This window comes from Squalius cephalus (genome assembly GCF_949319135.1).
Source record: "Squalius cephalus genome assembly, chromosome: 7".
NCBI classification, from domain to species: Eukaryota; Metazoa; Chordata; class Actinopteri; order Cypriniformes; family Leuciscidae; genus Squalius; species Squalius cephalus.
Window position 1 is genome coordinate 41840810 of NC_137128.1, and position 18110 is coordinate 41858919.

The following is an 18110-nucleotide window of genomic DNA, read 5'->3' on the forward strand; positions in this document are numbered from 1 at the left end:
GCGTTTTAATAATACATAACTACAGCGTTTTTAATCATTTTCGCGGATCTGTGTGAACCGGGATCATTTTGACAATGTTGTTGTCAGTACACGAAAAATGCAAAATACATTTTTTCCCGTTTTTAATATATTGTTGTCGTGTACCCTTCAGAGCGTAACATTTTGGGGGCTCGTCCGGGATCTGCACAGACAACTGAGAGAAAATTAAGAAAACAAACAAGCGCACACGCATATATCAAATAAAATACATGTCACACAACGTAACAGTAGTTAACAGTAAACAGGCAAATATTCTAATAAAGATCTTTATTCAGTTTTAAATAGGCCAACAAATCGTAAAAATACATAAAGGTCAATAAAATGACAAATCAGCTCCTCGTGCGCATCTCAGCCTCTTGGGATATGGTTGTAAATTGTCCTCAAAACAATATTGAAAAAAACGGATGACTTGCAGGTGTGAAAAAACACTTTGTTGTTGGTAGGATTTTCCTTTTTCCAGATTGGTTGATCCTGAGAGTCAGTCGGTATGAGCTCAAATTTAAATGTGAGATGGACGCCAGCACTCACCAGCCTCCAGGCAGCGTAAAGGAAAGTTTCAATCTCGATATCACAACAGAGGACGTGGCGTTGTTTCACAGAGCAATAATGCAAAAGAAAAGGTACGAAAAAAAAATCCATTAGTCCAAAAGTCACCCTACATCCCAAATAAAACCACGCCAAAAAAAACAGATTAAATAAGATTCACGTAAGAGGACAACACAGGAGTATCAGCATTGCTTAAAAAACATTTAAAACTCAGCTCAACAGAAAAGACAACATCGACTTGCCAACCTACCCGAATACATTGATTTCCTGATAAGCTTCTATATCTTGGAATGAAGAAATACATAATTGCAATAATTTAAAGTGACACTATAAGTTAAATAATGTGTGGAGTTTAAACACATTGTAGAATTTAGGGCATCATTTATTTTGCAATGTTTTGATTTTTTTCCATTGCAAAACAGTTTTAATATGCATCATCCTTTAATTTTGCTTAGGGCTTTTTAATGTAATTTCTACTCAAACGGAGGGGGGATAAAAACAGAAACTCAAACCTTGACCCCAAGCATTTTATTGCTTGGATGTGCTTGAAGGCCAAAAAAGTAAGCGTGGGTGATCAAAGTGATCAGCTCTAAGAAATTCAAAACAACTGTGACGTAGTAAGTATTATTCAGCACAAAGCCTCATTCAAATATTCACTCACTCACTCAAACCTCTATTCAGTCAAGCACTTTTTTTTTTTCTTTCCTTTTTTGAAGAAACTTTCACTGAGCTGTCTGAAAGCGCAAAGCAAATAAATAATAAAAGAGTAGCTTGGAGAAAAGCCTGAAGGCCAGCACAATTATGACACGGAGGGAAAACAACATAATGCTTATTTAAAAAAAAAAATTAAATTAAAAAAAAAATTCAAATTTTAGTCAAAGACTTTAGTAAAACAAAAATGGCCATCTGAGTGAGTGTAAATGCAGAGCGCATGCCTTGATGCTTCAACTTTTGGGCTGATGCTGATGAAGACGAGGATGAAGGTGGGAATGGGAATGTCGTCATGATTCCTCGTTTCCTGAGTCGTCCTCGTCATAGCAACAGTCCTCGTCATCGTCATCCTCATCCTCCAAGTCCTCGTCATCATAGTAATCATCGTATAACAGGTCGGACCCCTCGTCCAGCGCGGGGGCGCGCGTGCGCACACAGTATTCTGCCAGGGTGGTGGGAACTTTCACTCCGTCCCGTTCTGCCTCCGCTTTCGTGGCCAGAACTTGTTTTCTGTAACAGACACAAACACTTCATTAATGGATCTGAAGGAATATTCGGCTTCACATTTGTGCTTTTAAACCTTCAGGCTAGACTTCAATTGTGGGCACATTACCATAAACATGTATTCCATTCGTTTTTACATTTGATGTTATGTACGGACATTGCTTTGCAAATGCTCAAAATGTTCCTTTTAGTTTCATTTTTATATAGCTGAAACATTAACCATGTAGCTTCTCTTTCTTTGACGTTCAGAGTCAGACTCATCTGTCTAAGGCAGTGGGACATGTTGACATTTTATGTAATTTAAGATCTCCATTTGAGTTGTTGCCCTGAGGTTTTAAGATGCCAAGGCAGAGAAATAAACAACTTATGTCCTGAAGGATGAAATCTGATGCAAGTCAAATGTTCCAACTCAGATGGCTGAAAACATGAATTGGAACATGCAATAGAGAGATTGCCAAGAGGAGATCAAGTTTCAGTGACTTATTCAACCACAGGAGGGCACCGCTGATCCAGAAAATAAATCAAAATCTGTTTCCAAGGGTTTTCCATTGGCTAAAGTGTTGTTTATCACCATATCTTCTGACAGAGCCATCAAAATGTAACACGCATTAAACAAATAAACATTAAACACAGCTGATCTCTTAAAGGGACCATATTCTCTATTTTTGTACAATAATTTGTTACCTAATGATTTCTGCATATTCACGGTCTTTTCCTTTACTGTCTCTCCATTTGCGGTACATGACAGAGGCGTCCACGTTGGCCGGAGAAAACGTGTTGGGCTCGTTCAGTAGAGAGATGACACTCAACAGTATAGTTCTGAAACACACACACACACACACACACACACAATGTTATAATGACATTAACCTTTAAGCTCATCTGTCCTAGAGCTTCTTTGTGCTGCATTCTCTTAAAGATGTGAAGAGATTTTAGCCAAGAGGATCCGTCTTTATTCATTACTTAAAGTTACTCCGGTTGACCTCACATTTGCAATAGGGATACAGAGTAACTTCAGTTTCCAAGTTGGTAATGAATCAACATTATTCACTGGGAAAGTAACTTATTTTAAAATACTGTTTTCATAATCACTCTTATAGCCATTCATTGTCAAATGAGCCAAGTTTTTTAAAGTTAGCAATTAGATGAAGGCCAAAATAATTCTTCAACAATTTAGATTGTAAATAAATATATATAATAGAATTAATAATTATAATAGCAATAAATAGTATTACTATTATTAGGGTTATTAAATAATAATTAATATATTAATGTGGTGTAATTAATATGTCAAAAATAAATAAATTAAGTGTAGTTCTACACATTAGTTATAAGTAGGACTGGGCAATACAAAAATGTATATCTTGATATTTTCCCAAATTTTGACGACATTCAATGTGACATTAAACATTTTCTATACATTAAATAGAATAAGTGGCAGGAGTATTAGTTAAAGACTTCAAGACTTAATGCATAGATATTAGGGCTGTCACTTTTGAGAAAAATCAAATTCGAACGGATATCGAATATCAAGCATTGTATTCGAATATATTCGAATATCTACGAGTAAAATGTAAAATGAAGTTAACGAACAACCTCGATCCATCAGGAAACGCCACATGGTCGCTGAATTTCACTGCGCTTCATGAAGAGTTTTTCTTTTGCGTGAAGAAGCCGTTCGCCGGAGATGTGTTAAAAGATAGCGGAGTGCATTCATGATTATTAGGCTATCGGTATATAATAATCCTCCTGGCGCCGGGTCTGAGTGAGTAATTTACTCTCTTACCTTTGTTCTTTGATTAACATTAATGACACTTTAAGACCAGCCGGTGCGGACAGAGAGACGCGATCTGACACGCGTCGCATTTTCTCACAAATCTCTACGTTCATTTAAGACTTTATTTAAATAATTTAAGACTGCTCTTGTGAGGACACTCGACAAAACGGACATTTGGCATAATGTGTGTGTTGTGGTTTGTTCAAGCCCGAAAGAGAACTTGATACTGACACGCGTCTTTTCTGTGGGTCGTGTGTGTGTGTGTGTGTGTGTGTGTGTGTGCGTAATAGGCAGGAATTACAGCGCGGTCTCTTTAGTCTTGTCGTTATTTTCCATTTACAAAACAAGCTGGCTATTGGCTATTATTCGCTTGATTTGGTCATGGGCCTATACGCTACAATACGTTTAGAGCGGCCGCTACTGGATGAGATGGCAAACAATAAAATAAAAAGCAAACGGTCTAATCATAGACTGTAAAAAATGAGCAAAACATGCCACTTTAAAAACCGGATAGTTTATTTATAGTTCGATTTCGAATATTTCACGTCATGTTCGAATGCATATTCGAATATCGAATAAAAAGTGACAGCCCTAATAGATATATTCTGACATACAGTATCAGATTTCTTTTTACATTTGTTTTATACTCAAACAAAATAAGTCACTAAAAACAACAAGCTACATCCGAGCGGGGTGAACACAAGGTTTTGATAATGTAAACCATGCAACATTCAGTGTGGGGTCAAAATATGCCCGTCTCTCTGTGTACAGTGACAGGTGTTCTACAACAACACAAATGATTAACATGAGCTTCCAGGAAGACACTAGCTTTTCCACTGAAGCACAAAGCCCAGTGAAACAAAACACCAGACTAACTAGAATAGAGATCAGACTCGGGGGAGGAAACGCACAAATACACAGATCTCCACTGAGATGCTTTCCTTAAGGCAAGCAACATGAAACTCATGAACACAAAACCATCCTGGCCACTCTTCCTATAATTCTGTCAGTGGGGAAAATACATGATCACTCTTTGAGACAGCTACTGTTGAGGATCTAGCCTGTAGATCCATGTAGGGAAATTAATTTGCACAGCACACAATGTAAAAAAAAAAAAAAATTTATTTGTGGAAAAAGACCAGAATACGCTGCAATGTGGACAAGACTTCATGCCAATAATCAATCTGGATGTTAAGGTGATGATACACAGGGCAACTTTTTGGGCAATGTTGCAGTCAACGGGCAACCAGATGAGACACAGGGCCCACAACTGATCTAAATTATCCAGATAGAAATGTATTGCTCATTTGCAACAATCGCTCGGCAAGATTGCCCAGCCAAATCAAAAAGTTGCCCTGTGTATCATCACCTTTAGAGATTACTCCATACCTGACATTCTGTGTGGGGTTCCACCTCTCTGAGGGAAGCTCTCCGCTCTGTGGATCATCTACTGGAGGATGCAGAATGGAGATACACACGTCCCCGTTCTGTGAAAGCACACGCAGAGATTCAAATCAATCACACAATCATCATGCTTTCACGAAGCAAAAGCAGCATCTCAGTGAAGCCCTCGCCTCCACACCACTGCTGTTTCTGTGAGTACTCAGAGTCACAGCGAGGCATGTGAAAGGGAGATAAGGAGAAAAAGACAGTCAAAACTGAAGGACGATCTCTGCAGAACTCTGAAAAGCCTTGTGCATGCACTGCATATATATCCAACACAAATATACTGGTGCCTGGGGTAGGCGGTATGACCACCATCTTAAATCAGAGTCATTTTATATCACTCACAGTAATGCTGTGTGTCACAATATAGGCTAGTTATACTTCCTGTAAATTCCACCAAAAATGTTTTATATAAATAGATTACTATGTATTAATGCAGTTTTTAAATAATCATCCAACAATCCAGTCAATTAAAATAAAAATCACATTATTGTTAACAAATCAAAGATACATCTGGCTCCAAAAAGAGCTGCTTCACATTATGTAACACTTCAGTTCAAAATTAACTAAAAACAGTAATAGATTATCTGTATTAATTAAAACTAATACTACTAAAACTAATTTGTTAAGTGTTAACTGAAATAAAGCTGGCATTAAATAAAATTAATTAGATTAAAAACAGTTTAAGTTAGTTGCCGAGGCATTTTTTGTTTGTTAAAATGAACTAAATAGAAATTGACCTTTAACTGCTTCACCGCAGTCATTTTTGTTGTGTGTTTATTTTGTTATTGAGAGAAAAGCACGTAGCACATATTTACAAATTCATCTAAATGTTGCTCTCAGCAGCGTGTATGGCGTCGGGATGTTCCTGCAAAGGCTTTTCCAACTACTTTTTAGTTCAAAGTGAAGAACAAAAGAACTTTGTGTCATGAGTATATAGGAACCACATTCAGTCTCTTGCATGTACGTGTGCATGAATGCGAGAATGAGTAGTAAGTTGCTAGCAGCAGTTTAATTAACGGCCACCGGTGTCGCTAATAGGGCTGGGTAAAAAATATCGATTTCTCGATTTTAATCGATTCTTATTTTTACGAAACAATATCGATTCTTAAATCCCAAGAATCGATTAGTCATCCTGTTTTCAGTTGATGAATGAATGGATCATTGTTGCGCGTATCCCATCCAATAAATCGCAATAATCTTTGTGCTTTATTATTGATATGAAACAAAGTCTCAGATTTCAAATTATGTCAATTTTCTTACGAAATTCAAAAACATAATTACCGTTTTGGCGCTGTGGCGTGAGATCGCTCTGGCGCAGCTCAGCTCTAGAGAAGCAACGGAAGCAACTCTTCCGCCTTAATATCAGTTACAGCGCGAAATAAACATGAATGAGCATCTGAAAGTGTGTTAAAAGATAGAGTACAACTTATCGAAGTCCGTATCATGTGACATGGAATCGTTAAATCAGTGTTTCAACCGTGCAAAGACGTTAGTAAACAATGTCATGTAACGTCACGTTTACCTCAGAAAAAACATATCCAGTGACCATAAATTATAAACTCGTTAGTCAGCTAGAAAAGTTAACTCTAGAGAGGAGCATTTTGTTAAATATATGCACCATATTATATATTCATTATAATTTTTAATGTTCTTCAATATGTAATGCATGTTTGAATAAATCTGGAAAGTTTTTTATGACAGCCATCATTTAAAATTGTATATAATTTCATATAACTTTATTATTATAAAAATAAATAAGTGTATTTTAAGTGTTTGTATACAAATCAGTTAATTTTTACCTTAAATATTACAGTAGGCTAATGAAGCCTATAGGCTACAACTGACTACCATGGCTTACAGCATTAGTTAAGAGATTTGTTTTCCTTGAGAAAATTTGCAATGTATTGTACCTGATAGCTAAAATAATCGATATTGAATCGAATCGAATCGTAATCGAAATCGAATCGAATTGCAAGCTTGTGAATCGAAATCGAATCGAATTGTGAAATTTGTGTCAATACCCAGCCCTAGTCGCTAATAACAAGGGTTTCTGAATTCTACATAAAGCCCCATTTAAAGACATTGTAAAATATACACACAGCAGTTGAATTCAATATTATTGTGGCAAGTTGTTACATTGCCTGGCAACATTAAACAACATAGTTACAGCACATTTACAGCAGAACACATGCTGGCAGTGCATAAAAATATAATAATGCCCATTTTAATCAACCAAGCTGCCTACACTTCACTACAAGTGCTTGTCACAATATCATATCTCCAGCACACCACACACACACATTACCTGCGATATACATTTTCAAAAATTACTGACATTTTTTAGGGGAGGGCCAACTGTAACATCTTTTACATTTTCACACAAACTACAAATCAACCAGGTATCTTTTGGTATGAGAAACATGTACCAAATATAACAGCATTAATTAAAATATGATGCAAAATTGACGTAGAAGGGTAAGGAACTATTGACAGATCTGTGAAGTGGTTTTTGCTATTGTTATGCTTATAATTTCCAACCTACACAACATGACTTGATGTTTTCCAGGTCACACACAGGTCTGAACTGCAGCTCAGTGAACCACACCTGTCGGTGCTTGCCGATGAGAGTTACAGTTCTTCCTCATTTTTAAGATGTCAAATAATCTGCTTACCTTATTTTCCCATTTAACACATTGCAGCCATTTATATTCAATTGTATCAAGAGTTCAAATAATGTGTTACTTATAATATCTGTTCCTAACTGTGCAGTGGCAATAGCCAAGATACAAAGGTTCATGTTAGCCTGGTGCATTAATCCAGGGCTTAACTGAAGGAAATGAGGAAGCACAACAGACAAGCCACGTGCCACAGTACACAGTGTGAGGGCTGAAACAATCCTCTTACCTCATAGATGTTGGGGTGCCACATCTTGGTGAGGAATCTGAACGTGGGTGGGGAGTAGGGGTAATCGATCGGGAACTTAATGCGAGCCTGCAAAACAGGACAAAAACAAACGTCAGCACAAACTTTGTCCAATGCATATTCGTTTATTAAGTATGGCTAAATTGATTAGAGGTGTGACGATACTAAACCAAACAGAAACTCTCATGGCGTACCGAATGCGCCCGGCCCAACTGAAACACATCTTGTGTAATCGCTCAGTCAGTGTTTGAACGCCAGAAAGACATCAGTAAAACAGCTTGTAAACAATATCCCATGTGGCATTACATTTACCTCAGGCAAGTCATCCAGTGTCCACAGCTTGTTAGTCAGCTAGAGAAATCAACTCTTTTGCTAAATATATGCACTATATTAGCCTATATATTCATTATATTTTACTTAACCTGTTAGTGATGTCTTGATTATTTAATGTATGGTTAAAATATCTGTCATGTTTTTCTAAAGCTGATGCTTCTAAAAAATGTGATAAAATCTGGGGCCCCTTCCTTAGGTATCTTTTTAAACGTTGAAATATGTTTGGGCACATATGTAATATGGATAACTTCACTCTTTTCTCCCTTCACTCCATTGTTAATGTTTTCTTTAAGTTTGATTAAGTATGTCTTTAAGGTGTAAATTTCTCACTCTTATCTGGTGTGGGTTTGGGGGTGGGTCTCCTTTGTTTATTTTATGTATAACATACTTTTTGTATATATTTTGTGAGACTTTGATCTGTTTTGTGTTTGTATAAAAATTGTTTTAAATAAAATGATAAAAAAAAACATATTTAAAATATCTGTCATGAAAATGACAGCCAGTGTGTAAATGATTATATTTCAACAATGAATTGGAGTTTAGAATTAAATTTAGAAGTTAATGCAAAACCTGCCTTATATGGAGTTTACGTTTGCATACAATGTTATTTAGGTGTTGATTATTATATCTAAAAATACCAAACCGAACCGTGCAGGTATTGATACAGCATTAGCAGAGATAATTTTTTTATCCTTAAAACTTTTAATTACTGAATTCATTTAAAGACAGAGACACATAAAGCAATTTTATGTTTAGTTTTCTCCCCCTACCTGCTGTACGAGCCCGATCTCATCCCAAGGCGTCATATACTGACGCTTTTGACATTTCGTCTACATCCAACGCACATGGCACCCTTTAGCGTCAATATGAGACGCAGATAGATATGGGGCAGAAGGCGCCTCCTAGCGGTCTAACCCTATCCCCTACCCCAGACCTAAACCTACCCATAACCGAACAAAGCTCTGTGCGTCTCATATTGACGCTAAAGGGTGCCATGTGCGTTGGATGTAGACGAAATGTCAAAAGCGTCAGTATATGACGCCCTAGGATGAGAATGCGTTGGCTGTACCGAAGCGAACCGTACCGAACCGTGCAGGCACTGAACACTCAGTTTTGTGTACCGTCGCTGTGTTAACACTTTTTTCAGTTGTTTGGTCTCCACTCGGAATCGGAACCAAAGTTTAATTCCTACCCCACTCACCCACTGGTCTCTCACATTGTATTCACATTTTGTCTGCAACTGATGTGTCACACAAGAGATGTGAAAAATGCGAGCTGCTTTCCAAATGCAATTTATTCAGAGACAAGCAACCAGGCATGACTACACTACATTTTTTGAGACCCCAAATATGACTATCCCCTTGTGAGGGGCCCTCTTCCTAAAATATGAATCAGCAGCTATGCGTTTATACATAAAGATCATACTGTAAAAAAAAAAAGAAAAAAAAAAAGAAGATACAAATATGTCAAATATTATTTGAAAAATGTAAGTTTCTATTAAGTTGCTTTCAACCTCCAAGTATTGTAATGTTTTATAGTTATAAACAGGGGTGCACATAACTGGTGCTCACGTGTGGTAAAAATAAACGACGCGCAGCAGAAAACATGGAAGGAAGCGCTTTTGAGTACCAACATTTTGGGCCAAAATGTTGGTACTCAAAAGCGCTTCCTTCCATGTTTTCTGCTGCGCGTCGTTTATTTTTACCACACGTGAGCACCAGTTATGTGCACCCCTGGTTATAAACCTGAAAAAAAAAAATGAAAAAAACTGGCTGTCAACAGAATAAAATGACTGATTGTTCTCATGATTTCTCACCACTCTTTAAAAAGCAGAATAATGAAACAATAATGTTAAATATATATTATTTAAAATTATTATTATGTGCATACTATTTTTCTCTAACCTTTTCAACAAAACCCTTTGCACTCCCTAGCATCCCCATTTTCCAACTGCAACCTGTACTGGAAGACAGCTTTCACAGCCACCGAACTCTGACATTAAATGGGTCCACACCAAAAGCTCTAAAGTGAAAGCTTCTAAACACTGTAGTACCCTTAGCTATATTTAACACAGTTACCATTTAAAAAAAACATTCTGCAGATTTCCACCGCTCTGAAAAAACTCATTTCGGTCCTGCTGGACAATGCAGCCAAACACTAAGTTCAAAACGATCAACATCACAGTGCCGTCAGCTGGTACACCGCAGAGAGATTTCTTATACAGCAGCTTTGGAGGATTCGGTCTCAGGGTGAGCCCAGGACAGCTGCTCTTAATAGGATTGGAGATGCATCACATTGCAGGGGAACAGTGCAGATGGACAGGAGGGAAAATCTGAGAGAAAACACACAAATGGACAGAGAGCTGGATAACCAGGAAGTGGGGCAAATCATTTTTTGGCACGAAAACAACTAGGTTAAACATCCGTTACGCAAGAGATATGCCCTCTACCTCAATTCAATACAGACCTAATTATTTTCAAGTCTCGTGGCAAAACTGCCCTTGAAACATTTTAGGCTGATTACTACTGGAAGTGGACATAATGACATTTGCATTCAACTATATTATATGAAATCACTATATTAAAGGAACAGTTCAACTAGGATATGGTCCTTTACTCACATCTACGTAATTCCAAACTTGTATGACTTTCTTCCATTGAACACAAAAGGAGAAGTCTAAACCTGAATATACTCTCAGTTCTTACTCATACAATAAAAAGTAAATGGGGACGGATGCTGTTGAGCCCCACAAATAGACAATAACACCACCATAAAAAACTGTTTTTAGTCCATATGGCTTTATAGTCACCAATTCCTCACACAAAAGCTAAATTGCTTATCTCCTCTCCACCATAGCACTCAAAATCCATTTGCTGCTTATTAAAAAACGGTAAGTGAAGACACATCATGTCAGGTTTAACACACCGATGATTAAAAAAATGGCATTATTATATGCATTACCAAAAATGAGAGGGACAGATTTTCAGTGAAAAATTACTTCAATTTCTTTCCATTCCTCTCACAAAGCAACTAGCCAATATGGTTTTTAAATATCTTAAATACAGCACATACACTAAAGATAAAAAAATTGGGGGTTAGTAAGATTATTTTATAAATGTTTCTCAACAGGGCTGCCTTTATTTGACCAAAAATAAAGTAAAAACAGTAATATTGTGAAATAGTAATGTATTCCTATGATGCAAAGCTGAATTTTCAGCATCATTACTCCAGTCTTCAGTGTCACATGATCCTTAAGAAATCATTCTAATATGCTGATTACTGCTCAAGAAGCATTTCTTATAATTACCAATGTTGAAAACAGTGCTGCTTAATATTATTTGATAAGCAGAAAGTTCAAACATGTATTTTAAATAGAAATTGTAACAATGTATGTCTTTTCTGTCACTTTTGATTAACTTAATACATCACAAAAGTAATTTTATATCTCATTGATCCTAAACTTGTCTAAGTCAAATGGATGACTTCTATGGTGCTTTTTGGTAGTTCAACAGCATTCATCAGCACTTCCCCATTTTCCTTCCAAAGACGAACGTCAGCTGTACTGATTGGAACAACATGAGGGTGAACAAATTACATAATATTCATTTCTGGGTGAACTGACCTTTCAAAGAAAGCATGTAGCCTAATGTAACTAAATATTCCAGACAAGTTAGGCACAAGTGGTTTCAGGTTCTTGGCTGACTACAAGATCTTGACAATGTGCCAACATAATACTCAAGAGAGCTTTAACACTGTTGACAAACGGTGCAAAAAATTCCCCTTTCAAACAAAGAGAAGCAAGTCTCTATTCATGCAAATCCAGCCTGTTTTATCCTCAAAGCAGGGAGCATTTACTGGTTTGAATACCATGCCTTCGGGCATTGCCAGACTCGAGAGTTCAGTTTCAACACAAGCTCATATCCTGACACTCCAGTGAACAGTGACGCCGCTGTATCTGCCAAACCCACTGTACGTGTGTGTGAGTGCTTTGCTTTCGCTGTAAACAAAGACACGAAAAGTCATTGACCTACTTCAAATCGAACACAACAGTCCAGCCCCTTCCTTTACAATCCAGAGAGGAACTAACATGAAGCTGAATAATTCAATAAAGCTTCTGACATTATTAGGTCATTAATTATATAGCATTCAGACTGGTGTGAATGAACAGGTTTGTCTGCTCTGATGGAATGAGGTGGGACATAATGATCCTTTGCTGTCATTACTCTATTTTTATAATTATCATAATAAGAATAACTTGTGGTGCCACAAAGAACAACACAAAATACAGGTCAAACGTGATGTCAACAACTAATACTAAATACGTGGGGCCCTAATAAGTGTTTGGAAGGTCATGAATGTGACATTTTTAAAGTTTAATCAATCAGTTTTGATAGACGCTTGCATTCAACAGAATTGGAAATTATCACAAACACTTTGTCATAATAAATTATTTTAACAATCGCTGGTAAATAAATCATTTGAATCAGTAATGAGCTTACAGCTAACTTAAAGTATACAAGAATGATAAAGAACATTTAATTGTAATATTGTTTGTTCAAAGTCATGTAAATCATCTCACCCTGCATCTATCAGAATGACAATGAGTCAATGAGGAACAAAGAAACCAAACAATTGAGCCCTATTATCCTGAACAAAGACCCCAGAATCCCATCAAACCGACATCTGATGGAAATCACAAGACATGAGATCATAACCAGGCTTTAAATCAATCAAAAACCTCAATTATATCGTAATACGTCTAAAGAAAACAGACACGGGGACACATAAAGAGATGCAGTTATCCAGAGCTGGTTCCAGATCTAAATATAGACCATAGCCATCTGTTCCTAAAAATAACGCTTATTTACCCCCTAAAACCCAAACTCGGCCCTTACCTTGAAATAGCCCCCTTCATAATGAGTGTTTGGGGGTCCGAAAATCGCCACTTCCCAGTTGTAGAGATCCGCTTCATCCACTAAAGTGATCTTGAAACCCTCCACTGGTTCCTCCTGTAGAGACTTCATCTCCAGCATTAAAGCTTTCTGTGAGCTGGCGACCTGAGCACTGCTCTGACGGGCCATTTCTGCTTTATTTCTACACAACTGGAATCAAAAAGGGCGAAAAGTTGACAAGATGTGATGAGGCGATGAAAGCTGCTTTTCTTTCTTTGTCTGGAGTTGCTAGCTTAGCGGGGAAAAGACAATGTCCTCAAAAAAGAGAGTATTTTCGATCAAATAAAATGTGTTGTAAGCTATAAAGCATTATAAGTGTGTTTTTTCGTCGTCCATGAAAGTAAAAAAGGTTGTTTGGTTGTTTATATGCGGAGTTTTGTCTGTCAAAAAATAACAAATCGCGCTCCGGGTTTGTTGTTTTTTTTTTTTTTTCGTAACTGTTAGCTGAAGGCTAGCAGTGAAAATCCACTTCGACTCAACACTAATCTTCTCGAATGGTATGTTTTCGTTTAATATAAGTAAATTCAGATGTCTGAGTGTACAAAAAGAAAGTCTGCGCTTGAATTCTGTCGCAAGCTGGTCCGTCGAGAAGCAAAAATCGCCGTGAACTAGTAAATGTGTAGGAGAGTGGCGAGTTATGAGTCGATGTCCTGGATGCGTCTTTCCTCAATTCCAATGGGCTCGCGGTGCATTGTGGGTGCTGTAGTTCTGTCGGCTCACATTACACTGTCAACAAACCTACGTTCACAGACAACATTCCAGTAATTTGACTAATTCTAACTCTAATAATTAGATAACTGCATAAATAGCTAACATTTTAATTGGTTAGCCTATGTGTTATTCATAGTTATTTTACTGTAGGGGGAGTGGGGCTAGTTGTCACACCTTAGTATGGGCTACAAAGGCTTCTTTATCCTTCTTTTATTGCCCAGCTAAATGTATTGAGCAAGTACACAACGTGCTCAAATAAACCAAACAAATACTCCTCCATATCATCCATTTATTCTAAACAAAGGCATCGCAAATCTTGTCAAATCAACATCTGATATCAAAACAGTGCTTGACATGGTTAAATCAGCCATTAAATCAATAATAGATCTGAATCATATCAACATATTAGAAATCTGATGCTGTGTTAGCACTTCTAATTATACTGTCTGTAGATACATATGTGAAACTTAAGTTTACATTATATTTTAAATCTGTAGGCCTATGTGTCTGTGGACAAAATCTCTCTGATTAAATCACATGAGTATTATGGATAAAATATTCAGTAGTCAAAAACATCCTAAACCTTAAGAATAATTGAATAATCACTAACAGAATTTCTTTAATAATTTAGAGAAAACAGAAATTAAAATAAATTGATTGGATAAAATAAAAAGTCTTTTTTTTTTCTTTTTCTTTTTAATCATAGAACATCTTGTATAGGTTCTCAAGAAACTTTTAACTCTCTTTAGGTTTTTAAAAAAAATATTTTTAAAAAAAGAAAATATATTTGTTATAGGCTACTTATATATGGAGCCAGATCAGCCTAAAAAATAATACATATACAAAACAAAATTCATACTCTCAGTCTTATGCTGGGTTGTTTTAACCCAACTTTGGGTCAAATATGGACAAACCCAAATGTTGGGTTAAAAATGTAATGTAAAAATATAACCCAACTGCTGGGTTTGTCCATATTTGACCCAAAGTTGGGTTAAAACAACCAAGCAGTTTTTAGAGTGTAAATGCACAGCACAATTCACATTTACAAAATACAAATTTTATTTTTGAGGCTGATCTGGCTCCATACTTATACTGTTATTTTGGCTTCAGTGAACAGTGAATGTTCAGAAATATATAATCCAGTTTACAGACTGTCTCTCTTATTCTGATTATCTGTCTAATCTCTTTTATGTGATCAATCAATGAGTTTAATGATTGTTTTTTTGTCCAGAGGTAAGGCTAAGGGAGTAACAATAAAGGTCACCCAAGATCAACTATGATGTCTGTAGCCACATACAGGCATGATACAGTTCATTTATGACATTTAGCGAAATAACAACATTGATCTATCCAGTGATGTCTGAATCTCATCTGAAGTCCATAAGGCACATTGGATCAATCGTCATTACAATCATGTTTCTCTTCGTGTGGAAGACCCTGAAGCAACCTTCTCTCTCCTGATATGCTGTCGGTTATCTGATACAAACACAGGACACCATGGCATCAGGAACTCACTGGATGTTTGCAAAGGACCATCTGTTAGTCCCTGACATTCATGTTTACAGTTACGCTTTGACATTTAGGAATTCTATAGCCAACCTGTATTACAAATCAGTACATTTGTCAGTAACATTATCTGTGGACTGTATTGTAGGATGCTTTCTCATATGGAAAAAAAACATGTCATTTCATAAGTATTTTTAAATATATTTTAAAAAATTACCAAACATATATTGTTATATTAACATAAATATATTTTCGATACATTCTATTTACCTATATTTACTCATATAATCCTATATATTTGGCCAGTTATATTTTAAAATATAAATAAATGTTTTTTTTTAAATATAAAAAAAACCCCTGAAATCGCCAGTAGTTGGCAGCAAGTCACTGTGTTAATGAATAATCATTGAATCATTCAACCGATTAATTCGAACAATTGATTCACTAATGAACGAAGCAAGAGTGCTGAATCCGAAATTGCCCCCTATACCCTCAAATAGGGCATTATTTTAGGGGACAGCTATTTGTAGTGGAGTTCGAAATCATAGTGGACATTATCAAGTGCACTCATTCAATCCGATTCAATCCCACATTCACCGCAATAACGAGTGTACAGCCGAGGTCTACACTCAACGGTTGTTCGAATTGCACTCCTTTTCATTCACTCCTTCACGTGAACTAACATAAGGATTAGTGATCGATGGTTTAGGGGGCTATTTCGGGTTTAGCCAAGGTCTTTATGAATGGGTCATTGAATCATTGACTCACTCGATTCATTCAAAAACGTGAATTCATTCAGTAATGAAACACCACTGTGTTGCTCAGAGACTGTTCTGGTGTGGCTTTGTTCTGAACTATTTTTTTATTGTCGAAATCGAGCAATAACAAATATTTGCCCAGTTTCATAGAAAAGGCTTAAGCAGTCCCAGACTAAAATGCATGTTTAATCTGTCTTAAACGAAAGCAACTTGCACTGATATTGCTATTTTTTTTTATTAATTTCCCTTATTAAAAAATTTATATTGGAGCATACATTTTTACACTAACCAGAAGAGACAATGTGTCAGGTGAGGTTCAGGGAAGAGGCGACGATTTAAGGATGCAGAGAAAATAAATGGCTTTTATTAGTAACAAAAACCAAACACGACCCCGTGAGGGAAAAACAGCCGGGCAAAACAGGCCTAGGATAGCATCCACATGAACTGACACAAGACAGAGAACAAAGGGAGAATAAATAGGAAAGGAAATCAGGATGGTAATAAGGGAGAGCAGGTTGGGCAAATAAACCAATAATCATGTACAGGGTGGGACCAAAACTAGAGATGACAGAAGAGCACATATCAGACAAACACCCTCATCTGCTACATGGACAAACAGAAAACAAGATCATACAGAAGTGCATGAAGCACGAGTGTCAGGAACCCCACACCGAAACTTTCGGGATCTAGACACCATGCCCCAAACACTGAAAACACAGACATACAGTAAGAGTGCACGGCCCAGAGAACAACCCCAAAGCTGTGCACGCCCACACAAGGTCAAGACAAACATATGAGTGTTAGGATTCCGTCACCAAACTAAAAATAAAACCAATCAAGATGACAGGACCCTGACACAATGTTACTTTTCTTTTACTTGTTGCTGCAGTGTTTACTCAAGGGCACAATGCTGATAGAATAATGTCAAGGACTCTGCGGGTTCTGAACCTCAACCAACAACTTTTTCACATAAAAACAAAACAATAGACCACTCATTATAGAGATGCATCTAAATACACATTTGTCAATTTATTAGCCTAGCCTATATATATAATTTTTTTATATGTATATATTTTTTTTTAGCACATCTGATGTTGCATTGAATTTTATTCAACTTTAAGTATAATTTTAGACAATTTTCATATTGTTTAAATCTAAAAAAATGTTGTGCTTGAGAAACAGTGAGTAAAGCCACTGTGATTCTATATCATATCTGGTCATGAATTGATGCAGTAATTAAGGGAGTAATATGAGATAAGAAAGGCCTATAACAGAGGTCCATCTTAACTTTCTTTGTTTGTTTTAGTTTTAGTCATAAAAATATCTAACTTTAGTGAATAAGGCAATGGTTGTTTCGTTTTCTTTTCTCACATCATAAAATAATAATGAATATAATTTGTATTCTACTTTGGGGAGTTTCTGCACTGTGAAAAAGAGTTGCTGCCTTAAATCTTTATGTACAATCAACTTGGATGTTTAAGTCATTTCAACTTAAATGACATTAAAGATTAAACTGACTTAAAAAATGAGTTGAATCGTGTATAAACTTGAAAATTGCTTAACTAAGTTTGATGAGTTAAAGCAATGTAAAAACATATTTTGTCATAACTTATTGATCATATAATTTTTACATTGTGAATGATCATAATGGGAGATTACTCTGGAGAAAAAAGGCTTATCCACTTCCAAACATTGTCAATTAGCATTGAACGAGCCCAAAATCTAATACAGATTTTGAATAAACAAGTTTATTTGTGATTAAAAGATCACATTTATATTAATATTAATATTGGGCAATATTACCTTTTCTTCTTCTTTTTTTACCAGTAAAGTAAATGTTTTTAAAATAAATATTTAATAATTAAGTAATTAATTGTATTATTTATATTAATAATTATAAGG

The 18110-nt window shown here is 36.2% G+C and overlaps 1 protein-coding gene across 1 annotated transcript; it reads right to left on the reverse strand.

Moving 5' to 3' along the window:
* Positions 1-289: 289 nt before the first annotated feature.
* Positions 290-13916, reverse strand: cdc34b (cell division cycle 34 homolog b). Its single transcript, XM_079877691.1, has 5 exons — positions 13177-13916; positions 7931-8017; positions 4967-5064; positions 2485-2619; positions 290-1806 (listed from the first exon to the last, which is right to left on the reverse strand). Exons 1-5 carry the CDS (start codon positions 13360-13362, stop codon positions 1587-1589), a joined length of 726 nt encoding a protein of 241 aa, XP_079733817.1. The 5' UTR covers positions 13363-13916; the 3' UTR covers positions 290-1586.
* Positions 13917-18110: the final 4194 nt, after the last annotated feature.

What these genes read in the sequence shown, in the direction of transcription:
- cdc34b (XM_079877691.1), bottom strand. Translation starts at nt 13,362, where the DNA reads ATGGCCCGTCAGAGCAGTGCTCAGGTCGCCAGCTCACAGAAAGCTTTA. An exon ending in ATGAAGGGGGCTATTTCAAG is followed by an intron (nt 8,018 to 13,176) that starts GTAAGGGCCGAG and finishes CCTGTTTTGCAG; the next exon opens with GCTCGCATTAAGTTCCCGAT. An exon ending in GGCACCCCAACATCTATGAG is followed by an intron (nt 5,065 to 7,930) that starts GTAAGAGGATTG and finishes GTGCTTTCACAG; the next exon opens with AACGGGGACGTGTGTATCTC.